Source organism: Nematolebias whitei, chromosome 8, assembly GCF_014905685.2.
Source record: "Nematolebias whitei isolate Nwh7 chromosome 8, NemWhi1, whole genome shotgun sequence".
Lineage (NCBI taxonomy): Eukaryota > Metazoa > Chordata > Actinopteri > Cyprinodontiformes > Rivulidae > Nematolebias > Nematolebias whitei.
In genome coordinates this window covers 12,476,089-12,501,488 of record NC_056505.1, presented here as the reverse complement: position 1 = coordinate 12,501,488, position 25,400 = coordinate 12,476,089, and the positions used below count along the sequence as shown (strand labels likewise).

At 38.5% G+C, this 25,400-nt stretch overlaps 1 protein-coding gene across 1 annotated transcript; it reads left to right on the top strand.

The window, feature by feature from the left end:
• Positions 1–2,467: 2,467 nt before the first annotated feature.
• Positions 2,468–25,003, top strand: zgc:63587 (uncharacterized protein LOC393431 homolog). Its single transcript, XM_037680958.1, has 12 exons — positions 2,468–2,563; positions 6,448–6,504; positions 6,931–7,030; positions 7,100–7,186; positions 7,642–7,765; positions 9,664–9,798; positions 10,127–10,244; positions 21,323–21,424; positions 21,580–21,725; positions 21,903–21,986; positions 22,081–22,138; positions 23,890–25,003. Exons 2-12 carry the CDS (start codon positions 6,478–6,480, stop codon positions 23,953–23,955), a joined length of 1,047 nt encoding a protein of 348 aa, XP_037536886.1. The 5' UTR covers positions 2,468–2,563; positions 6,448–6,477; the 3' UTR covers positions 23,956–25,003.
• The last annotated feature ends 397 nt before the right edge of the window (positions 25,004–25,400 follow it).

Sequence of the window (25,400 nt, the reverse complement as noted above, 5' to 3'; positions counted from 1 at the left end):
AGCTGCCAGAGTTTTCCTGTAAAAACTACAGGTTTTTTTTTACAGTGCAATAAATAAAGGGATGGCTTAAGACTTTTGCATGTTAATGGATTGTAAAACTTTGAAGCTAAAAAACACCAGAAGATGAGCTTTTAGAGATGAAACCATCAAAAAAAGTGTTAATCGCAAACAAGAAACTCAGGTTTTTTTATGTGAACTATAAATTGTTTGAATTCATGTTACTATTTTAAAGGTCTGAAATCTATTGAAAAATAAAAACCACTTGTTCATAATGTTTTGGGTACTGTTGTATAATGTCATCTTTTTTGCTATGCTCTGACGTAAAATATTTCTCTGTGTATGGTAAAAACTGCAAAATCATGATGTACGTCATAGAAGTTCATGATGTGCCTAACTCCTTGTACAAGAGAACCAGAGACTGTTGCTATCTTGCTGGAACAGACCACTGTCAGCTGGGGCAGTGGGCGAAAAAACGAGACCATGCCAGACCACGAGCATCGACTGACCAAGAGAACAACATCATGATAAGGAAATCCCAGATAACGCTGTATTTAAACGAAGCAAAGACATTTGTAACGTGTTTTTGATGGATATAAGGTGCATGTGAGACAGTCTCCCTTTCCATGCTGTGAAGGTAAAATAAATCTTTGTCTGTATTCAGAACCACTTCTCAGACTTTGTTTTTGACTCTGTCTTCCTTCCACAGAACAATCTCAAGTTGAATTAAAAAAACGTTCAATACAAAAACAACTGGACTTGATTTGTAACAGAAGACGTTTCGCGCCTCATCCGAGGAGCTTTCTCAATTCAAAGAGCAGAGAGTGAGAGATTCAGGTTATAAGGCTGAGTGAGATAAGACACACACACATATGTAGATTGGCAATTCACACCTAAACACATTAACAGTAAGAGTCTTTTGTTCCTCTAATTCACAGACGAGGCTCCTCTGTTTCCATCAGGTGTGAAAACCGGCTGGGAATCTGTTTTAAAGTTGCATTATATGTTTTTGAAAGTGGAAATCTGAGGCCTCCTCCTCTGTTAAGAGACGGCTTTTCTCTTTTTACATAAATTGCTTCCTTAACCCCCCTCTCAAACCATCAGTGTTCTCGGTCCAAAATGTGCACATTTTGGTCCTCAAAAGAGTGTCCCTTATCTGTGAGGTGGAGGTGAACAGCTGAATCTTGTCCAGAGGAGGTGGCTCTCCTGTGTTGAGCCATGCGTCTGTGAAGAGGCTGTTTAGTTTCTCCAGTGTAGAGGTCTGGACAGTCCTCGCTGCACTGGACCACATACACTGCACCACTCTGTTTGTGTATGGGTGTTTTGTCTTTCGGGTGGACCAGCCTCTGTCTGAGAGTCCTGCTGGGTTTGAAATGTACTGGGATTTTGTGTTTGTTGAAGATCCTTCTGAATTTCTCTAATACTCCAGCAACATAAGGGATGACAATGTTTTTACGTCTGTTGTTCTCCTTTTTCTGTTTATTGGTGTGTTTTGTAGATTTCCTCACTGACTTGACAAAAGCCCAGTTAGGATATCCACATGTTTGAAGAGCTTCTTGAATGTGTTTCTCTTCCTTTTCCTTACCTTCTGTCTTCGTGGGGACGCATTCGGCCCGATGTTGTAAAGTTCTGATGACAGAGAGTTTGTGTTCCAGTGGATGGTGGGAGTCAAACAGAAGATACTGGTCTGTGTGGGTTGGTTTTCTGTAAACTTCAATGTTGAGGCTGTCCTCTCTCTCCATCTGAAACCAAACAGATTACAAACAGATTTGTATTGAACGTTTTTTGAATTCATCATGTCCTGGATGACTGAGAATCTTCACCAGCAAATCTCGAGTTGAGGCAGTTTTTGAGCTAAGTGTTTGAAGGTTGTTTCTCATAGTTTGAAGACCTCAACAGTGCCAACATTGTTTCAGCTCACACTGATTCTGTTTATTTTAGGATGCCCTCTCTCCTCCTCAGCAAATTATAAATCAACTTAGAACAGGTTTTTTGCTTTTTGAAGAAAACCTTAAAATAAAATATCAATATTAATTAAATGATTAAAAAACAGTATTAAATTATATTAAAATAGAATGACAGCAACAATATTAATAATGTTAATAATAATAAAATTCAGGTAGGCTACTGTTGATTGAATGAACAGTGATTGACTCAAAGACTGAAAATAAGTCAAAATCATACATTTTTCACACTAACTTTATAATCAGTTTGTGTAAAACACTCGATAGAATCAATAATCACAGTAAGCGATAACATATTTCAGCCACGATCAATTTATTTTAAACAACCACAAATAATACATGTCACCCCCGCTACAAAGCAGGCGCTCTGAGAAACTGAAATACTGCGGTAGCCATCTTGGATCTAAACTCCTCCTCCAGCGGTTGAGTCGAGTCCTCTGGGTTGAGCCGTAATGGCGTCAGTGACGCTACATGTTAGCCGGCGACTAGCTAGCTAGGGCGGACTTTGGGAAGAAGTTTCCGTGTTTTCCCTTCCTGGGCTGGGACAGTAGCAACAGGATAAAGGCTCCGTTTCATCAATAATATCTCAAAGTTACGCACAGGTAAGACACTGCTCGGCAGTTGTTTTAAGATAAACAATCTTAGTTGGAACATGATGAAAAATAAATACATTAAAAAAAGTAAATCCGGAGAGTTTGTCGAAGCCGAGCTGGGAGCTCGACAGCAGCCTCGGTAACAACTGTTGCGTGCTAAAGTTTGGCATGCTCCGTTAAACTGGTTTCCATTTCTGTGTTATACTTATTTCACGTTCATTGGACGTCGTTTCAAAGCACAAACAACTGCGATGTGTTCACCTAAACCACACATGTAAAAACGACAGCGACTTTTGCGGCAGTTGTGATGTTTAGCGGCGCTATGAGCGTCAGATAGAGACTGGGTGTGGTGGATACGAGCTGTCAGGCCCTCACAATAAACCTGCCTGAAAAGTTTTTAATATTATTATTATTATTCTCCCTCTCTGCTTATCCCAGGTGTTCATACAAAAACTTACCACTCTTATTCTCTTAAAACCCTAAATAGTTAAAATTTTACACACTGTTTTACTTATTGGGATACTTCTGTATTGACTCATTTAAGTCATGTGCAGAGAAATTCAAAGTTTATGTTTTCATATAAAAACTAAATTTTAAATTAAAGTACTAGAAAATCCTCAAAAAGGGCAACAAAAAAATCAAATATTTTGCCTGGAAAAACAAACAAACAAGACTTTTGTGCCTGTTACAAATAAATAAAAACTCCCATTGTGTAACTTCTGAACTCAGAAACCGCCACACATTATCACAAAAATAATCAATTCTGCTTTCAGACAACTTGACAATAACAATGGGAAACGATAACAAGCTTTTATTACATGTCTGAGATGTGGCGGAGGGCCACTATTGAAGAATAATCATCCATCTTGTTTGTGTTTTTGGCTCGGTGGGGACATGCACCTTTGGTTCTTGCAGATGAGTGAACACGGTGGCAGACATGGTGAGCTGTAATCTCAGGGGAACAGCTGATCCTTACTACAGAAAACAATTTGGGTTTTTATTCGGCTTATCATAGGTATATTTGATATCCGAAGAATGTTTCTTATCAACGAAGACTTTTAATCCAGCTCTTTTACAGTTTTCTGACCTCTTCTCCTTCCTGTGATATTACCTCTGAAACATGAACACCAAGGGACCTATCTGTCTGACCCTATAAATTACCATGGGATGTTTCCTCTTGGTTTGTGTTGTGATGTAAATAGAACAATGTCACAATGGCAGGCAAAATAAACCTGGATTTTCATCGTAAAAGTTTTGCATTTTGATTTTACACACCCAAGTTTGAAGGTTAAAACAGACAAACCATTACCCCTAAAGGCACATGGTTTAGTTTATTAACAAGAAAAATGGTCATAGCTGATATATTATGATAATCTTAAACAAGACTGGTGACTCGACGTTATACCTTCTTCAATTTACACCGTTTGTGTTAGTGAAACTGTTGAATTTCTTAGAGTAAAGCTTTCTGTTGTGATTCTTAAAAGAAAAAAAAATTAACAATTCTATTTGTCTTATCAAAGCTGCTAAATCACTTTTAGTTCTTTAGATGGGATCATTTTCATTGATGGATATTTCCTGAGTCCGTCTTGGATAATACCACCCTTTGCAGCAAAGTTTTTCCTTCCCAGACAGCTGCAAAACCCAAGAACATCTACAGGTGTTGTGTCTGTGACATCCTTCAGGACAGTCCTGTTGCCCTCTCTGCCTAAAATTGTCAGTGATTTGAGTTCAATCAAACTTCAAGATCATACAATAAAATGTTGTTTTTTCCTGTAATTGTCTACAAAAGTATTAATTGTTGAGCTTCCTTAGCTTTTAAACAAAACCACTGGGAGCAAGTAAGTAATATACCCCAGTGATTAGGTTAGCAGAGAAAGAGAATCAATTTGTGAACACAATAGTTGGTTAAAAGACATACCAAATATTTAAAGTTTAATGTAAACTATGAAGAAAATATCACCACCTTCTTTTACAGTTACCATTTTTAAGTAATTTATGCAAGAAACTAACTTGTACTTGTTTTTTAAGTTAATTTCATGTTCTCTTTGTTATGAATCATTTGTTCTTTGCTTTTAATTACATTAAAAACAGACTTCTTGTTTACTTATTGTTTCTGTGTGGTCCCCCCACCAAGATTATCTTATTAAACTGTTATTATGTTTTTATTACAACACTACTGCCCACAGACTACACTTATTCTCCAAACTGCATGAGTCACACATGGCTTCATTATGTCCAGTAGCTCTGACGTCTCTTTCTGCGATCCTTTGGCCGTTTTCTTGTTATGACAGGGTTCAGCAAGCCTCGTTGTTGTGGAATCACAGTTTCTGTGTTTCTAACAAGTGGACAAAGTACAGACAAATAAAAGTTGACCTATTCTAACTTTTTCTGCCCCATGCATGGAGCTGGACTTTTATAACCTTCATGGCTTCACTCCATCTAATTAACTGTAAACTTGTAACACATGCCAAGCACCTTTGCTTTACTGAGGTGGTATTTCCCCCTTTTGGATTCGAACGGTTTAATCTCCCACAAGCGTAGCCCATTGAAGACTACGTGTGTGTGTAACAAAACTCAACAGTCTGGCTGATTAAATGGCCATTATTAAGAAAGCGTTACTGAAGTGTACTCTCCTGCCTGTCTGTCCTGTAGTGTTGTCTTTGTGTGATTACAACTGCAATATTGGAACGGCTTAATTAATCTGCTGTCGGCCTAAAGTTGGTTCCCACAGAGCTTCAAGAGGAATAACACTTGGGGTATGTGAATGTTTGATGCACATGAGTACTTTTGCATAGGCTGCAGTGTTAGCTTAGACGTCCATTAAGAAAGAAAACACATTTTATTATTGTGTTTTTAGGCCTGAAACCAATGATTACGCTGTACTCAAACTCAAAGCAGTGAGTCAGTTAATTGGTTTTTATGTCTGGGATTGTTTGAGCTACTTAAAGGTTTGCCATAATTTGATATGAATGTCTTCGTTGACAAGAAGATAAATCCTACAACTTTGCTGCTCATATCAGATGAAATATTGCTATTATTCTAAAGTGGATCGACACATTATTTTGTACAGTCAATTATTCCTGCTTTTCAAACTTATTGCATCCAAATATTTTCAAAGGATTTTTCTCTTGGGCCAGTTTTTCTTTCGGTCGATGTGTTTTCCCTCCTCCCTCATTTGAGCTGTTCTATATAGGAAAAGCTTCAGGAACCAATGGGATAAACAGCCATTGTTCTCCCTGCAGGCTTGTTGAAACCACCCTGTCAGTATAACTTTCTTGTAAATACGTAGAAAACTGTGCCACATGTACCATCAAATACATTTAACTGCATGTAAAAGTTCCCCAAGTACCCACAAAGTTGGGTTTGTCAAATGTCCACAGACAACACATCAGTTTCCCAGCCTACCTCTTTCTCATGTGGTTATTATTTAATTGCAGTGCATCTCCATTCCGCATGACAGCCTGCATCCTTCCAGCAATCACGCTTTGGCTCAAGGGCCGATGTTTTTGTGATAAAAACTGAGCTGGTTCCAACTGCTCAGTCATCACATTGCTGATTTATCAGTTAGTTTGGTTCCTCTGCCGTCTGCTTGAGGTCATGGAGAGGGAAAGGACTGTAGCAGTCTGATGGGAGTTGGAGAAATAAAGGTGTAGCCATCAGCATGTCCTGGCAGGACTTCTGATCTAAATGTGCAAATCACTTCATAGAGGATATTTTAATGTTTAATAGATCTAATTTATGTGATGTAAATATAAACCTAGCCACAGGACTATCTTGCTTTTAAAACCTTTATGGAAAAGAGACTTTTTTTTTTTTTTTGTCAAAGATTGGCATGAATTATATTTTTTCCACGAAGTTTCACAAAATCTTTTCCTTTTTGTTTTCACCTGCAGGCTCATCAGACAACCCAATAAAAAGTAGTGATGTCTCAGTCTGGAGAAAAAGGGAAGGTGAGTAATAGGACAGAAAGTCTCCACGTTAGAGTTTGTACACCAAATTTCAACAGCTGGACAAAATATATATAAATATGAGAACTTCCTAATGAGACATGTGAAAAAACATTGGGCTGCTGATGTCTTCACAATGCTTGCACATGCATCCACAAAGGATTTCCTGTATAAATGAAAGAGTTTCATGGCTCGACTTCATTGCCTGCCAGAATTTCTCACCATTATGCATTACTAATGGTTTCAAATTCACTTAAATAACTTCATAAAATGAGAAATGACACATTTATGTACTGAATGGCTTGTTAAAATATAAAAATATCCTCCAAATAATTTTAACTTTGCTCTCCCATCCTTTGTGCTGCAGCACATATAAATTTATTTCCAAAAAGTAAAAAAATGATTTTTTTTGTTTGTTTTGTTTTCTAGTTCCCAGATGCAACAGGTTATGTTGGGTTTGCAAACCTCCCAAACCAAGTGCACCGAAAGTCAGTGAAGAAGGGTTTTGAATTTACCCTCATGGTTGTAGGTGAGTGATTATGCTTAACTTTTAATGTAAACTTTGAAGCACAGATAATTTACGTTTAGTTTTTTTCAGGGGAGTCTGGTTTGGGCAAATCAACACTTATAAATAGCCTGTTTCTCACCGATCTGTACCCTGAGCGCTACATCCCTGGTGCTGCAGGTAAATGCACACACAAACACACTGTAATAATGAACAAATGAGCATTATTTCACAAGGAATGTTGAGAATGTTGTGATCTTCAAAAAGTACCATACCTTTCTTATGACTTGACTTGGATTAGGATTTGTTCCTACTTAAATCAGTTAACCAAGCCCTCTCTGGTCAGTTAGTGTAGTCGTTGGTCCGTAATTTAGTTTTTAAGGCATGTCCACTTTTCTGAAAGGTGCTGTTGTTACATCTAAGCAGCTTGTGCAAGAAGTCAACATTATTGTTCATTCAGCTGTTGAACTTTGAACAAAAAAAAAAAATCAAACTACAGATAAGATATGCAACTATTTCATTTAACAGCTGAACATTCAGGCTCTGCTTGTCCAAGGGAAATTATTAAAATCGCCATAACTATAACCGTTTTTATTATTTAATTTGTTGTTGTTTTCATGCCTTGACCTCCACAGAGAAAATTGAGCGGACAGTGCAAATCGAGGCGTCTACTGTTGAAATTGAGGAGAGAGGGGTGAAGCTTCGACTCACGGTGGTCGACACCCCTGGATATGGCGACGCCATCGACAGCCAAGGCTGGTGTGTTTATGAGTTGTTTAGGAGTGGTATAAAATGTCGGCTATTCTTTCTCATCCTTTACGTCTGTCTTGTAGCTCTCCCTACTCTTTTTGTTTTCTCATAGCCAGATAACTTTCTACTTTTTGTGCGTCTTTGTGGATGTGTCATATCTGGATTTATGTTTATTTGTTTAGCAGCTATAGATCAAGAGTGGCAATATATTTTGATATTTTGTCAGGTTTGTGTATCTCCTGCTTAATGTTCTTGGTCTGGATGTGTTTTTATACGTACAGGTGAATCTAAAAATATTGGACATTGTGGAAAAAAGTGTAATTATTTCGTCAATCATTTCAGAAAGTGAAACTCGGATTATATAGATTTATTATTACACAGAGTGAAAGATTTCAAGCCTTTATTTCTTGTCATTTTTATGATTATGGCTTACAGATTAAAAAAATGTTCATTGTCATTCGGTGTTTAACTTTCTGAAATGATTGACAGGTTGTTGGTTTTTTTGTACTTTTTTTATTCAAATTTTATTAAGAAGCCGTAGGAGCAGAAAAACAAGTCACTTATGTTGACGAGGCAGTTTGAATCAAGAACTGCTGGGAGTGGTGGTGCAGAAGTTAGAGAAGGTGGGCCTGTGATCGGAAGATCGCCGGTTCAACTCCCGGTACCGACAACATCAAAATGTTGGTGGGATCGGTGAAGCACCCACCTGCCTCCACCCTCATTTACCCCACTCTGGGCCCTTGAGCAAGGCCCTTAACCCCCACCATCTGCTCCCCCGGGCGCCCTAGATGGCAGCTCTCTGCTCCACGCAGAGGGCTGTGGTAGCTCGGTGGTCTGTGGTTGCATCAGGAAGGACAGCCGGTGTAAAAATAATCGCCAAGTCTTAGTGCGACTTAGTTCGCTGTGGCGACCCCTGAAGAAGGGAGCAGCCGAAAGAAGGAGAGAGAGTTTTTAATTAAGAACTGCTCACATGTAATAAATAGTACATTGTAGATGAGGTATTTAAGATTGTATTTCCCCAGGCTGCAACTAGTTGGAGAACAGATGTCTCTAAAATGTCTTGTGACCTTTGTGAGGTTCTCAACTTCCTTGTGTGAGATGCAGAGGCATGCAGTCCTTGAGTTTTGAACATGTTCATAAAATTTGGCAACTTTTCTTTCAAAATACATGTAGTCAGAAAGTCTTTGTAGGCATCTTCAGCCCACCTGAAATTACTTCAGGAGCACTAGAGCTGTATTTTGACACCTGGCTGTACTCTGACAGAAATCATCCAAAGCTAGAGCCATGAATGTCCAGGTTTAAAAACCACACAGATGCAAAACTAAAATTATTATTATAAATTCGCACTTCGTATTCATCAAGACTGAAAGGGAAAAAATCCACGTGCCCCAACAGCTGTAGCTCGGTGACATGCCACTTTTAGGCTTCAGTTTCACACTAAACTCGGGTTCAACACGAATGGTTCTATGCATGAATAAGATATGGAGGGTGAGGCAATGACATCTACTCTTGTTTCAAATGGCAAAAATAGCAAGTTAACAACTATTCGGTATACTTGATTTCAGAAGCTGTATCAACAACAGCCCTGAATGTCTTTATGTAGTTGGGTCAAAGATTGCGAGATACATAGAAGATCCTGAAACAAACTTGAAATTACTCTATCCATCTATCAAAGATCTGGAGATTTTGTAACAACGGTCACAGCCATTATCTAACAGAGAAATCAAGCTGTGATTAATTTTTGTAAAGGTCCAGTCAGTTTTTTGTAATCATTTAAAGTTTTTAAAGACTGCTTACTGCTTGTGCGAGTGCTTTTTAGTACACTTAAAACTGGTTTATTGTTTAAAAATAACATTTTAATTACAGTTTCTCTCTCGCTCTCTTTTTTTTTTTTTTTTTAACATCAGCTTTAAGACAATCATCCAGTACATTGACAATCAGTTTGAGCGATACCTTCACGATGAAAGTGGGCTGAACAGAAGGCACATAGTGGACAACCGAGTGCACTGCTGCTTTTATTTCATTTCTCCTTTAGGACACGGGTAAGAAAAGTTGAAAAAACACGTTTCATGAATGCAACGACTTAGTTTCATTTTGATTAGAAGATAGATTTATACAGCACAATACTATTACTTTGTCTAATGTAACAAAAGCAGAACTTCCTCAGTTTGAAGACATCTTTTTTGTGAAGCTTCATGCTGAACACTGCTTCTTTTGTGACAGTTCAATGATAAAAATATAGTTTCCTCTTTTAGAGATCTGCTTTTCTCTCCTAGCACTGTCATTTAATTGTAAGTTGCACAATGTCCATGTTTATTTTTAAATGCACATTTGATTTTTGTCCCAGTCAATCTCCTTTTTTCCTCCTAGTCTGAAGCCCCTGGATGTGGAGTTTATGAAGGCCATCCACAGCAAAGTCAACATCGTTCCAGTTATTGCAAAGGCTGATACACTCACGCTGAGGGAGAGGGATCGTCTGAAGAGGAGGGTGCGTTTAGCAAACACACACACACACATGCACAGTTTTTTATCCACAGATGTTCTCCCTTTTTAACACATGGTGCATACTACGTTTGACTCCTTGATGAATTGTTTAAACACTTGTAAGGGGGTTTCCATGTTGTTTTAAGCTCTCCCACGTGTTTGCCTTATTCCAACAGAAGCATGGTTTATCCATTATATACAGACCATTATAATCGAGGAATAACAGAATGAATAAGTGATAACAACCTTTAACCTTTTATCCATGTTTATTGGAAGCTTGACAAGTCGGGCATCGCTGTTTGTTTGAAAAGCACATGCGTACTTCCTCGTGTAATTACTGTTATGCATGAGTTAATGTTTCTGATGACACCAGCAGATAGTTTAAAAGGTTAGGGATGAGCAATATGAAAGCGGAAACTGGAGGACGAGCGGTAATAAGTGAGAAAAGAAAGTGTTTTGCATATATATCGATGAAGAAAGTCTCAGTGTTAAGCTGTCCCAGATACTTCCTCTGGGAGCGGACCCAAGTATCTGCCTGCTGTCCTGCACGCTCCTCAGCTTCCTGCTGTCCAGAAGAGAAAGGATATAAAAACACCTTACATTACACACACTTCACAGGAGTGTTTTCAGCCGATAACCTCTCGTTTGCACTATTAGTTAAGGATTTCCTGCTTTTGAGATACGCGTTTTCTTTACTGTTCTGATTTTCTTTCTAAAAGAGTTTAAATCAATAATTTTAAGCCACATTACAACTCCTGCACGTCCTTTTACTTTGCAGCAACACTCTTTTTTTTATTTTCCTTCCTAAAAGTAAACCTCTGGCTCTATTTCAACAAGTCTAACTCATTAAGAGAAAGAAAAATATACGGTAGATTGAAAAATGTTTTCCTCCACTGGATGTGCTTTTGTGTTTTTGTGGAGTGCAGGTCTCTTCTCAGTTGAGATGCTTGGGTTTTTTGATACCCCTGTTTTCCTTCAGACCTTCTTAAATGTAGGCTGGAGCCAACTCTGCTATCGTGAGATGGGCTTTACTGTCAAACTTGTTTTATAATCTGGATTTTTCTTCTATTAAACAATCCAGTTACACCTCTAGGCCTAGTTTCACTTTCTAGATTAGTATTTTTCAAAGAAAACAGCAAGGAATAAACGCAGAGCTATTTTAGATTTGTTATTACATTTTGCAGTGTTGATAGTTCCCAAGTGTGTTTTTGTTTCCATCTTTAGTGACGAGGTTTTTCATTTAGAGATGAGCATTAATTCGTAATTATTTTTGTAGCCAGTAATGATATTTTAGTCACTTTTCAAGCAAAATGCCAAACCACTGATTTTACAGCATTTTATGTTAGAAGTTGTTCCTTTGAGTTTAAGATCATTACATATGTCAAGTTGTAATGAATACATCAGCTTTTTGACTGTAAGAAGCTGCAAAACACAATGTTTTGTCATATTTTACATGAACATTATCTTGTCTTGAAATATAATGAAATAAGTTCTGGTTACAGTCACATTTCAGAAATGAGGCTGCTGTATCAAACACAAAACATGTTCTTGTTGTTCATTCCTTTCCTCGGCTCACTTCACACCTTTTTAATTAGAAATCAGCCTTTCTCCTCGCCTTTGCCTGTAAGTCCAGACCGCCCACCTGCCCCTCATTTCGGGGTCGGAGCTGGTGTGGGTTTAATCGCCTGACTGGCTTCAAACTCTGCCTTTCTGGTTTGTTTTTAGCTTCTTTATTCATATTGCTCCAAAAAACTTGGTTGCATCATTTTAGTCAAACGTACTTTTGAAATAAGGACGTACTTTGTGCTCCTGGGACAACAAGCTTCAAAAATTGCAACTGTTTCTAAATGTTTTTGTATTTGTAAATGTGCAATCTCCTCCAAAATCAAAGGAGAAATTTGCCCGTGTGGTTCGAATTTACTTTTTAATGCTGTTTTGTGTTGTGACCTTCCTCAAACAATGCCAAGAATTGGTGTTGGTGTTCCTTTGGCACTTAATGTGAACAAACTCGTGTTTCCTGCCACCGCTGAGTCCCACCTCAAGCTGTGGGAAGTCCCTTCAGCTTGTCAGCGTTCTGGTTTCAACTGGCAGCAGCTCAGTTGTTTTGATTCACGGGACTAATCTTGAAATCATTTTTGCACACTTTTACTGTAAAATAGTAGTAGTCTTTAGCAGAACAATAAGGAAATAAAATGAAATATCTTGGTATCACACTGATCTGACCTTTTTTCAGGCTATCTGCTTATCCCCAGCACTATCTGGTCATCAGTTTGTACACATGCTCCGCTAAGTGTCCTTTTAACAGACATTTCCTGTTGCAGCAATTAGTGCAGGAGTTGGACAAAACTTTCCAAAAAATTCAAACACGTATTTCACAACATCAGGAATAAAATCTGGTATCTACTCTCACAAACAAATGTTTTGTTGCGTCTTCCCCACTGGATATTTACCCGGTACATTTATCTACTCCTTCCAGTAATGAGTTTCTTGTAAAGTCATTATTGTCGGGAAATCCAGGGGGTTATTTGACCTATTTTGCCCATATTTAGAAACTACTGCGTGCATCTCGGAACACACTGTTCCTGCTATCTACTGTTTGGCTGCAATTTTGTAAACTACAGTTTACATCTTCATGTCAGTTTGCTTAAGTAACGTCGCTGCAGACCTTTCTACATTTAATTAACATATTTTTAATTTAACAGGTAGTTTTATTGTTTCTCCTGTAGCTTTTTTAAATCAAAGTTTGTATTAAACTTTTTAATGGTAAATATAAAAAAAGGCAGTTTAATTGAGTAGTGCAGTAAAGATGCAGCTAAATCCCAGATAAAATCCTTTGTTCCTGTTTGCTTGTCTCCGTTTGCATAACGATTTTATAAAAAAAAAGAGGTTTTAGACACAACTCGAAGACGAGGAAACCTGAATAACAAATGAAGTAAACAATTTTTTTTTGAAGAAGCAGATGAACTGTAGACTACTAAACAAGTTGTTTTTATATTCAACTGGAGGAGCTACAACTTTAATGATTAGAAAATCCATTCATTTTTAGCTTTAGCATGTATTCCTCAAAGTAAGAGAGAATCTTGTTGCCTGTCTTCAGCTTGGCTCGCTATGAGACTGTCTGCTGTCATGAACGATGACAGATGCTGTGCGAGCTTGAGCTCTCAAATATTGATGGTAACCCCATGTCACATTGTACAATTTCAAAATTTAATAGACGCCTGCCTGTACGAGTCATAGCGTTAGTAGAATCGAGTGTTACAAAGATCTGTCTGGATATTAGCCCAACATTTGGGCACTAAATAGAGATATATAAGATAAGGGTTTTTTATTGTCATTGTACAACAAGATTTTGACAACTAAAAAGCGACCGCTTTGAACGGCTCGTGGCTGGGTAAACTTAACTGCTGCTGTAGCAATCAGACTACTTGATATTCCCTGAATATTTCTGGCACTTCTTGATATTTGTTGTCCGTCATCTTTGGTTGTAAGAAAGCTGAATCATCGGTTGGTGAGTTCTGAACTATGACCATTTTCTTGACCTTTTTTTTTTTAAAACAAAATATTTAGTTTTAAAGAGCCAAAATGCAAACCCAGCTTTATGTCGGATACATTTAGGGTATTCTCTCTGACCAGGCAGGTGGCCTAAATGAGTCATTTATATTCTAAATTTACAAAACAATCACAGAAATTTTGTTCCCCACATATTGTGCTAATATAATAAAGTGGCATTGTGCATGTGGTAGTCATAGAAACTCTTTTATCTCTTTATCAAATATCCCTAAGTGGAACTGGGCTGAGCATTTTTTGTTCACCCAGATTAGTGGAAGTACGTAGCTCTTCAGAGTACGTGCCTTGATTCTTGTACAGTTCTGTTCAGCGGAGCGATACATCAGGCTTTTCCTTTGACTTTAGAGCTCAAGGTGCCATGAACCTGTCAGAAAGCAAAGTGCTGAAGGAAGATTGAGCGTTTCGCCCTCACATTTATTACTTTGTGTTTTACAGGCACTTTCTCACAGTTTAGAGTCGTTTGTCTCAAAGTAAAAATCTGCTCCCTCCTGCCTTTTCCTCGGGGATTGTTCAGTTCTTTTTTTCTTGTTATTGGGGGGCAGCTTGTATAGAACAATACAAGTTTCCTGTAATGTGTCGAGACTGCTCCGTTGACGAGACACAACTTGCTGCCTTGCACAGCTCGGACTCGAAGGACACAGAAGCTATGTTTACATACGCAAAATTCTTTGACTGGATTGAAATGTTTTCAGATTAAATAATTCAAATGTGTCGTTTAACTTTACATGGCACAATTCATTCACGACGAGCGTTTACATGCAGTGTGAGCTTTGTTCTGAACAGAAGTACCGACATGCACAGAGTGGTAAACTCTCCTTAAAAAAAACACAAAAAACATTGACGAAGAAGTTCTACTTCCGGTTTATTTCCGGGATGAACGTAATCACAGCTGAGCACCAAAATGGATCTGCGACAGGTTTTAATGACGGTGGAGACGTTTCTGCACTCCCTGACTGAGCTACAGGTGACACAGATCATTTTGAGCTCTTTCAAAGTTTCTAGTAGAAATGTTGTCGCTCACCGACCAGTTTTGCTTCCCCGACATGCTAATATTATTAGCATTAGCTAGGCGGAAATGACATCGGCCACACATGCGCAGTCAGGTCAGTTTTTCATGATCGGAAAAATAATAAATAGATTAGGTGTTTGCATGCACACCGTTCGGGTTAAGGATCGACGTGAACCACCCGTTTCGTTCTGATTACAGATTCTTTCGGATCGCGCTGGATAAACAAAAAATAATCCAAATGGGGCGTTTACGTGACGTATTTTTATTCCGAATGGCCGTTTAACCCGATGACTTGTGTCCATGCAAACCTAGCTAATGAACAAGCCTCTCTCCCTCCTCAGTTCTGCTCATCTCTCACCTTGTGTCCTCCTTCTGGTATTGCCTCCCTCAGCAGTGTCTTACCTTCTTCTTTTTATGTAGTTTTTCTTTTTTTTCGTGCTCTAATTCCAATTTCCTTCGTCAGAGTTTCTGTTGTCTCAGTCTCATAACTTGCCCTGAGGAGGGTGCATTGAGGGGCTGATCCTCTCAGTCTGGGACCCTTAAAGTCATTTCCTGTACGGAGATTTAGTCTCAAACTGTATTACCTGTTTTTTTTGTTTGACCCTAGAGGACAGTACGCCACTGGTTTGAACTGGAATTCTGGATAAAGGAAAAAAGTAAAGTGGCTTACATTTTTGCTGAAGAAAAGAATGTTGATCATATGTACCCCCCCCCCCCCCCCCACACACACACACACACCCCTACCCAAATGCAGTTTTTAATTTGAACAGCTAATAGAATCGTTGGTGTGGGCCTGTTTTTTTTCCAGATGTAAGAATTGGAATCAAATTAACCTTGAACAGCACACTGTGTACTTGTACATCACCTGAGCTGATTTTAAGTACCTTCATATTGTTGTACTTTGATAAACTGCATCTAAGCAAAATAGTATCTACAAGAAAACTTGCATCATCTTTAACAAACAGGGTAGTAGCTTACAACAATTGGTTTTGTTTTTTCAAAGTTTAGCAGAAGTCATCCAGATGTTCTCTGTGTGATACCATTTCTTATGTGTGATATTTAAAGAAAGAGCTGAGTTGGAGAACTCAGCTGTCGTTTTTCTATACTTGGGTGTTCGTCACAGTACTTTTAACTTCTCGTCTTTTGTTTCTCAGCTAATTTCATGTCTTTACCTGTTTATTTAGGCTGTCTTGTTTCCTCAAATGGCTCTGTTCCATTAACATACGGTATGTTTGCCCTCAATTGTTTCCTCTTTGTCGATCTTGGTTTTAGTACGTGTGAACTAGATCTTTACTAGGACTCATTTTCACCCTTTGCCCACATTGCAATGTTTCCAAAGAAGTTCTATAACACCACTAAAGAAAAACTGCTATATGAAAGTGATTCTAATGATTTGAAATTTTATTTGAGTTTTAAACACGTTTTTTTTCTTGCACATTGTAGACTGGTGCCTTATGAGCCAGGCAATGCATTTACGATGCTCTTATGTGAGTCCCTGGTTTTGTGCTTGGCCCTTTTCCTGTCAGTGTTTCAAACACGCGGATGTATTTATTTTTTTCTACCCTCCTGTGGTCATTGTGCCAGGCCATGCCTCACATCTCTGCTGATAATAAAACAATAAATGTCTGCTTTCCCTCATGGAACAAGCGGCTCTACTACACAAAGCTCAGTTTTGACGAGAAGAAAGTTCAGCCTGACTGCAGCTAATGAGTCAGAGTTACCAGTTTTGTATTTGATGTTGAGGCTCATAGACCAAGTCACAAGCTAGATGTGTGGTTGAAGTCCTAAACTCACACCGTCCCCCTTAAATCTCACTTAAATACAAGATTACATGAATAGCTTGATTGTATCTCTTCAGACTCTTTGATCAGTGGGGTGGTGGGTGGTCTTAACTGTACTAATACTTAACTCTGACAATAGGATTGTGGGAGGGGGTGTGTAGATCATTGTTACCCATGGGATGCCTTCAAGTAACCATGGTTGTAGACTTCCTCTGTACTTTCCATTGCTTCTGACTGTTCTAGTTTGTACCTGTTTGACGTTAAGTCGCAAGTGTTTTTAATCCTGTGGACAAAAATAAATGTCTCCTTTTGCTATTGAGTGAAATTTGGCGTGATTGAAGTTTCCAGACTGTTCTATGTGGCGATTCACTGATCTCCTGGCGCTACAAAGCTCCATGTACATAAAACCCTTTTCTTTCTGGTGCCAGGTTATACAAGTTCACAAAGTGAGACACCAGTTAGCTGTGTGAGAGTTTGTGTAAGAGGCTGGTATGAGGTTTAAATCCCTTCGACCTCCCTAGAGCAGGTATTGTTGGGGCTCCCTCACCCTCATCAGGCTTCCTGCAGGCCGGGGAGAGCTGGTTTGTTGAAAGGCGTTTCCTGGCAAGACATGAGCATTTGTTCTCATGTGACTTTTAGCAAATCAATTTGGGAAACTAAAGGATAACAATGTAGTAAGAAATCAGTTTCTTTTTTCACTTTACCGGATATTTGTTTTTGTTTGATCACCTTGTAGTTTAACTTTGTTCTGCTGGATACTTCTTGAAACATTTGTCAGTGAAGTGCTCAATACTTGTCAAAAACTTTAAATATTGCTCTCTGAAGAGTTTTCTCAGAGCTTTGAGAGAGACTGGATGAATCCTGACCTTTGGTAAACAACGTTTATTTGTATTAAATGATTTTAAAACGAATATATATTTTTACAAAATGGGCATTTTAAGCCATTCTTGCTTTAAACTAGACGCTTGTCTCAGTATTTATTTAAGTGGGTTGACATGTCTCATGTAGGAGACAACAGATTTTCCCCTGTTAGTCAAACATAGTTCAATAGTTGTTGATGACGCTCTAAAAAACATAAAGTTTATGAAATAAGTAAGTAAGTAAACTTTATTTATATAGCACCTTTTACAGGTCAGAAACCACAAAGTGCTTTACAGAATAAAAGACATAAAAACACAAGATAAAACGACATGCGTATGACATAAGATGATATAAAACCAATTAAGATAAGTCTTTGTCATCTGAACATGTAGTCTCTTTTTACCTTGAACTACCTCAGGTGGTACCAATGGTGAAGTGACCTCATAACGTGTATGCAGCACTATTTGTATTTTTATTGTATTATTTGTATTTCTGTTCACCCGTTTGCTGTTTTGGCATGAAGTTGTCTGAAGTGAAGAACATCTTGAGAGCATTTTACATGCTGACATTTAGCAGGTCACAATCCTCATTATATAACAGGTCTACATTTTATTTTAACAAAAAAAAATAGCAATTAAAAACGGTTTATGTAATTGTACACATAATTACTTTACACCTGGAACAAAAAGAACATAACTTATTAACAGCATGCTTCATTGGTTGATGAATCCCTCACATTAGTTGTAGCTTTTTATTATTAAATGCCCACACATAGCCTATAGGCCCCTTTTTTCAAGGTGCATCGATTTTGCTGTAAATACAAAGTAAGCAGTTGTTTTGTCCTTTTGGAATCTCATTAAAAGCACAGATCACTGTGGTTGAGATTGTGCCTTTAATAAATTCTTCAGCGTCGGGAAAAACAGGGCCCCAGGTCTCTACCTCATACCGAGCAGCGTCCCACCAGTTGGTCCATCATTAGAGTTGTGCGGTGCTTTAAAACTTCGTTCACTTTCTCTTTATTAGTTGTCACACAGATTTAATGAAGAGATCGAACGAACTGATGCAGTTATTCAGTAAGGAATTAGTAAAAGCGTACTTTATGGGAAAGCTTGTTTTGAAGGGGTTTAGGAGTTTTCTCAGACTGATTCCCGATTCTGAAATCTGATCAGACACGCTTCTTAACAGCCTTTTCATTCTTGTCAATCTGCTGAAGGCAAGGAGCTGTGAGGTGACGCACATTACCTCGAAGCTACATCGAAGCAGGTCCCTCTAAGTGTCAAACTTTTATTTTTATTATCAGGGTAGATTTGTGTCGAAGTCACTTGAATTGTTTTTGTTTTGTTTTTTCCTCCTCCTCGACTGCATTGTTGATTTTCTAGGAATCCTTTAGCGCATGTTTCTACTTCCAAGTATTGTTGCAGTTTAATTTAATGAATGCAAATGCCATGCCAACCCAGAGGAGACTCAGTTCTGTCCTCGAGAGTCGCACGAGAAAACCGTGCAATTGTCCGTTTTCTTTCTTTGCACCTTTTCTTTGGCAGCTGTTTGCTTCCCTCCATTGATGCTCATCACCAAACAATGACAAACTATTTAGCAGGCGTTTGAGTCATTTTTTATTTTTGTGTCTTTTGTTGTGAAAATGACTAAATGATGAAAACATTGTTCCCACGGCGGGTTGACGTGGTAAAGATGTTGATCCTATAATGATGGGTTTGCACTTTGTTTCATTATGATTGGAGGTTTTGGCTCAATTTTCTGTGCTCTTGCACAAAAATGCTTCGCCACATCCCCCACCACATCTCCCTGTAATTATATTTATGTTTAGACCTGCAGGTGTGTTATATTTGGGCCGCATCTAACCGCCGCACTGTATTTACCGTTGCTATTTCTAGATCTGAGTAAGCCTGACTTTTCTGTAGAAAGAAGTATTTGATATGATTCATCATCCACTGGGCTAATTCCTGACACATTTTCTAACTGGTGAGCCTTGGCCCACACCCTTACACTTTATCGTAACTGACCATTGTGACAAAACGACTTGACAAATGGTGCTTCAGTTTCTGTGATTTGCGCCAGAAACATAAAGCATTAAACCCTTGGCTTCTACTGAATAATAAAACAGTAGTAGGCTTGTGCAGAATCTATATAGCGCTGAGTGGACCTGCACTGCCAACCATAACACATATGGGGAGGTGAGTCGGGTATTATAACCCAACGGCATAGTCATAAAATCAAAGAGGCTCCCACTGCCAGCGTTCTTGTGCCAACTAAAATATACAGCTTGTTTTAGGAGAGTCTGGTGTAACATTAGGAATTAAGGATTACATTGTATATAGTAAATCAGCAGGAGACAGCAAGGATTTGGAGCAGGCAGTGATTTGGGCATCTCATGATCCATGAGAGGTCTTGATTACAGGTGTCAGACCTCACTAAGAACATGTTACGGAACAGAATAATTCAGGTAAACAGCCATTTTGGATTAGCAGGGTCCGCAAACAGATGATGGCAGTCAACAGACTTGTTTGTGCACTCACCTGATGAAGTATCAAGTAATTTAATTGTTGCTTCCTTTCTTCAAACATCATAGTTCTCACGTTTCTCGCTAGTTTGCAGTTTACATTCGATCCAGTTTTACCTCAGCTCCCGTCTTTATCTTATTTGCTTTTATGTGACTGGATTTGTTGTTTGCCACAGTTTTTCCTGCCATTGTGCTGTATGTGTTTATTTTCCCTCTGAGTGTACAGTTTCCCCAAATTCTTCATGTTCTGCCCCACTGGAGTTATGTTTATCTAGCTATTGCAATGAAGGCTTTAGCGCATCCTTTGTGCTTACCGGTAAGTACATCAGGGACGAAAGAAGCTCCGCTCCTGTGTCACGTTCTTCTCTGAGCCCTGCGAGGCCTGTTTGTTTTTATATCTGTCCTACAACAATACCCAAGTCGCACCACACACACACCATCTCACACACACTGTGCACAGAGCTAGCTGAGAAAACAAGCAACTGCTTTAACGTAGACTCGAACAGGAGCCGCGCTCTATAGGAAAACCTGTTCTCACGTCCCAGTCTCCTGGCTGACTCATTACTGTCCCATTATATACAACAAAACATGAAAGTCTCTTAAAACAACACTTGACAGTTTTTGGCTCCATCACAGAAGGCTGCATTGTTAATATAAAAATTCTGCTCTTTGGAAAACAAAAGAAAAACGCAGCTTTGATGTTTGGAATAATAAATACTGACATCAGTCCCCGAGGCAGCAGAGAAGAAAGCGCCTTTAATTTAAACTTGTTTTCTCACCGGTCTGAAAAAAAAGAAAAGAAGGGGAAGAATTTTTATTTCTACCGTTCAGAACTTGAACATGCACGCACTTATTTTTTCACCTGGTGTTTTCTCTGGTGTCGCCTCCTTTTCCTCCTAGAGAGACTTAATGAAATGTGTTGAGGCAACAGGTACTTATGCTAACCTTGATATTACTGCACTCAAGCTTCATGTTTGTAGGTCAAATCAGAAACCGTTGTTTAACACGTAACGTGTAAACAGAATCCAGCCAGAGCACAATGTAAAAGTGAACTTTTAGAATAATAAGCTGTGTTGATTTATAAATCAAAATAGAGCATTAATGTCACAACATAAACGCAAAAATATACTTTTTTTTTTTGTTGCTAAATTTAAACATTTTAATTAAAGAAAGCTTGATATGAAAAGGTCTTTATTTACAGTGGTGGTGAAAAATATCCTGACTGTTGAAACATTGGTTTGATTTATTTTAATATCTGCCTGGCTCTTGTTGTTTTTGAGCCCAAGCAGTGCGTTGTTGGGGGTCACCACACCACATCTTCACCGTGTCGTTCTGTGACATTGCAGATCTTGGATGAGATTGCGGAGCACGGGATCAAAATTTATCAGCTACCCGATGCTGACTCTGATGAAGATGAGGAGTTCAAGGAGCAGACCAGAGTCCTGAAGGTGAGAGGACGACAAGCGCCTGGCGTCTACATCAGACACGTCTGCTCCTCCTCATTCATCCTTGTTTCTCTCCTCTTTGTTTGTTTTTCTTTTTTCCTTCATCCATTCTTCTTAATTTTTTGTGCATCCACTGATTTTTTAACTACCTTTGCCAGGCGAGCATTCCCTTCGCTGTGATTGGCTCCAACCAGCTGATTGAAGTTAAAGGGAAGAAGATCCGAGGTCGTCTTTACCCATGGGGAGTAGTGGAGGTGGAAAATCCAGAGCACAATGACTTTCTGAAATTGCGCACCATGCTTGTGTGAGTCTCCTTGGTAATTAAACCGCTTAACTAATAGGATTTTAGACAAGGAAGGTCTGAATGTTATGACAGAACCTGTGAATCTTATTAGTTGTAAGTCTCTCAATTAAATGTGTAAAGCAGAACTGTAGTGCCCCCTAGCGCTCAAGAAACTAACTGCATGTCTGGTTGTTCAAGGACCCACATGCAAGACCTCCAAGAAGTAACTCAGGATCTGCATTATGAGAACTTCCGATCTGAGAGACTGAAGAAGGCGGGCAGGTGAGATACTGCTTCAATCAATCAATTAATATCCATCTAATCTAATCGATCTAAAGATGTGTATTTATATATTTAATTTTTGTTTACCTTGCAGAGCTGTGGATGAGGATGTGGTGGACAAAGACCAGATTCTTCTACAAAAAGAGTTGGAGGTAAGAAGAAAACAGGAAAGTTGTGTGTGTGTGTGTGTGTGTGGGGGGGGGGGGGCATTTTAGAAGAAAATGTGTCACGAATGTTTTTTTTCTAAGTGGATAGATTTACACAAAACCTTTACAGTCTCCCTCGACATCTTTGCTGCCATTTTTCTTACAGGCCCCCGTGTGAATCCAAGTCTTCCGTGTTCCTGTAGTTATAAAATCAGGGCTGTGATGTTTCTTTATGCATTGTTCACCTTACAGGCCATGAAGCCTGCAAGTCATCAGACTCTAGGCTGTTTTCTGGTTGCTCGTGATTGGTCCGTTTGTGCTATTGCAGCAGGTTGGGCTCGGTCGGGACCATTTGTAAATGTTGTGCCCTGACAGGAAATGCCATCACTTCCTGTCTGGATGTCCTGGCGTTGTTTTATGGTGAGAATAACCACAGAGAGCAGCGAGCACGAGGGACTGCACTTAATTTTGTTTACATGTTGTTGGAGTCATGGAGGGAAGAAATGCTGCAACAGTCAAGTTTTAAACTCTAGACTTTTTGTGGGGGAAAAATGTTAAAATGAACTGATATGTGATTTAAGTAAAGTTTCCAGGAAAGCGCTGTGTGTTTTGGTAGTAATGAAGAAAAAATTAAGGATGGTCAATCTTTTGAGTGGGTTTTTGGGATAAAGTATTGCAAATTGTTAAATTAGGGTTGTTGATCTGCAAGAAGAATATAACTTTTATGACAAAGATGAAAATAAATTCATGTTGATGAAAAATTAAGGACATTGTAGTTTTAGAGTTAGGAGCTGATGTTGCATCATCAGAAGTTACATTGTCTAAAATTTTGTTGTATTTGTGTTTTTTAAAGACACACGCAAAAGTGAAATAAAATAATTATACCAAGGAAAGACTTTATGACACAAGACAGAAAAACTTTCCAGTGTTTTTATTTCATCTTTGTAGGGTCACACTGTGAGGCCGAAAGCCCCGAGTCAGGCCGGATAAAAGACAAATTCTCTTAAAAGACAGCAATAAAGAATAAAGGTGCTGCTCAGACAACAAAGCAACAGATATCCAAAGTTATAAATCAAACTCAAGATGATGAATAGGAGGTAATTTAACAAAATGACACGTCCGAGAACAAAGGCAAACAGGCAGAGTAGACGCAGAGGAGCTGATAAATGAAACGCAGGTGAGTGGCAACAAAGCCCAGGTGTGACGGGAAGACAACCTAACAAACACAAGCCACAGGATCTTTACAGTAAAACAGAGAATAACGCCAATCCAACTTAAAACAGGTGGTTCTGGAAACAAATCTAGATAAAATTCAGCCCAGGCTGAAGAACAAGAACTATTAAAACTACATAAAAGCAAAGAAAGCTCAACTAAAGGTCGTGACTCTAAGGCTGGAAAATAAGTCATTTGTAATACACCCCCCCCAATTCACGCATTTTATTCCAAATATTGTTTTACAAAAACATTCATAACATCAGAACTTTCAGCTTTTTGGTTTACTGGTTTAACGTTTTAAGAGTAAATGAAAAAATGTGTGAAACGTAAAAAAACGGAAGTAAATTACATCAACAGTCACAAGATGGCACCAGACGACAACGAAACTCCTGAAAGTTTTGGCATCTGCTTAAAATGGATCAGTCAGAAGAATTGTTAATGTTCATTCAGTTTCATATGAACATTTACTTTGGAAACATCTTTCCATAACTTGGTGTTTAACAAAAAGACTTAATTTTTAACCCCCGTTTTTCTCTTTGTAGCTGAGACGCATGCAGGAGATGATCGCGCAGATGCAGGCGCAGATGAAGATGAAATCTGACGAGTGAGACGCACAAAGACACACCTGGTCGTCAGACCCCCTCCTCCAGTCGCACCAGGAGCCCAAGATCACGTCGTCTTTATCTGCACATCACTTCTTTCTGTCCATCCATCATCTGTCTGAAGCTGCTCTTTGTTTCTCTTCATCATGGAAAACAGGAAACGGGACAAATAGTTTCTGGTGTTCAAATTCATCCGTCATTTCGTCGTAACATCTTGTGTTACGGTCCACCAAACTGCATTTGACAACGGTACCCTGAGGTTTTCTCATCGCAGTCATGTTTACTAAAATATTTGTCCAGGTCCACGTTTCAGGAAGCACCATTTTTCACTCGTTGGCTATGGAGTCTGACGGTTTAAAGTTTGGTTTTGCTTCAAGGTTAAATAATGTTTTTGTCAGTTTACAATCATTCAGCAGCCTTTTGCCTTCAGCCCTCGAGTGTCCGTAAAGGTCTGTGAGGGGAGAATTTTGTTCTGAGATCTGCTGAACTTTAGTTTTATCTCGTCATTTTAATCCATGTGCTAAAAATAAACTATGATTTGAGGATGTTTGTGTTTAATGTTAGATCCGAATGCACACTGAAACTAATCAGAATATTCAGATCTGTGCAATCATTGTTTGCATTTGTCATTTAATGTGTAAAATTGTTTGTACACTACATGTGCGGTTTTCCAACATACTGTTGTGCTTTTCCATTTAAATGTGTCATTATTTAATACATTTAAACTCCCTCCAGCTTAAGGAGCAGATCAAAAAAGCACATTTCCTTTCTGTTGTAACTAATGTGCCTTTGGCATCATTTTATTTATCCATATTTTTCCTCAAACATTTCTTAACCACGACCGTCTAATGAGTTGTATTTTAGGTGTCAACGTACTTTTTTTATTTTTCTGAATTAAAATGTATCAAATAAAATGGGGTTTTGTTTTCTAGAACTGTTTTCAGTAGAGTTCTGTTTGGTTTTCTGCGCTTTCTAATTGCGTCAATGCTGAATATCGTTCTTGTGTTTTATTTTTCAATGGGTTTTATCTTCAATCCACCTACTTTTGCACACTATGCCATTTTACTCACCAATTCATCAAAAATGTTGGGCTCCATCTTGAGATGAGAGCTATTGGCTTGGTTTTTGTAACTTTGATGCTTTTTAAAATATTCACCTACATTTGCAAAATATTTTTCCAAAGAAATGCATTAAAATCTCACTTCTTTCTCAAACATTCTCTTAAGCTTTCATTGTCAAACTTCACTGTTGTACTGCTTTGAGCTTTTATTGGACTTGATATTACAGCTTTTAGCTGGCCTTTTGCTAACATTTTGCTGCTTTAGCTAATCTTTTGCTACATTTACCTTTTTAGTTAGTGTTTTGCCCAGTTTAGTTTCTAGCTACCATTTTGCTGCTTTTGGATTTTAGCTTATGTTTGGCAATTTTTAGCTAGCCTTTTGCTACATGTA

What these genes read in the sequence shown, in the direction of transcription:
- zgc:63587 (XM_037680958.1), top strand. Translation starts at nt 6,478, where the DNA reads ATGTCTCAGTCTGGAGAAAAAGGGAAG. An exon ending in CTACATCCCTGGTGCTGCAG is followed by an intron (nt 7,187 to 7,641) that starts GTAAATGCACAC and finishes TGACCTCCACAG; the next exon opens with AGAAAATTGAGCGGACAGTG. An exon ending in ATTTCTCCTTTAGGACACGG is followed by an intron (nt 9,799 to 10,126) that starts GTAAGAAAAGTT and finishes TTTTCCTCCTAG; the next exon opens with TCTGAAGCCCCTGGATGTGG.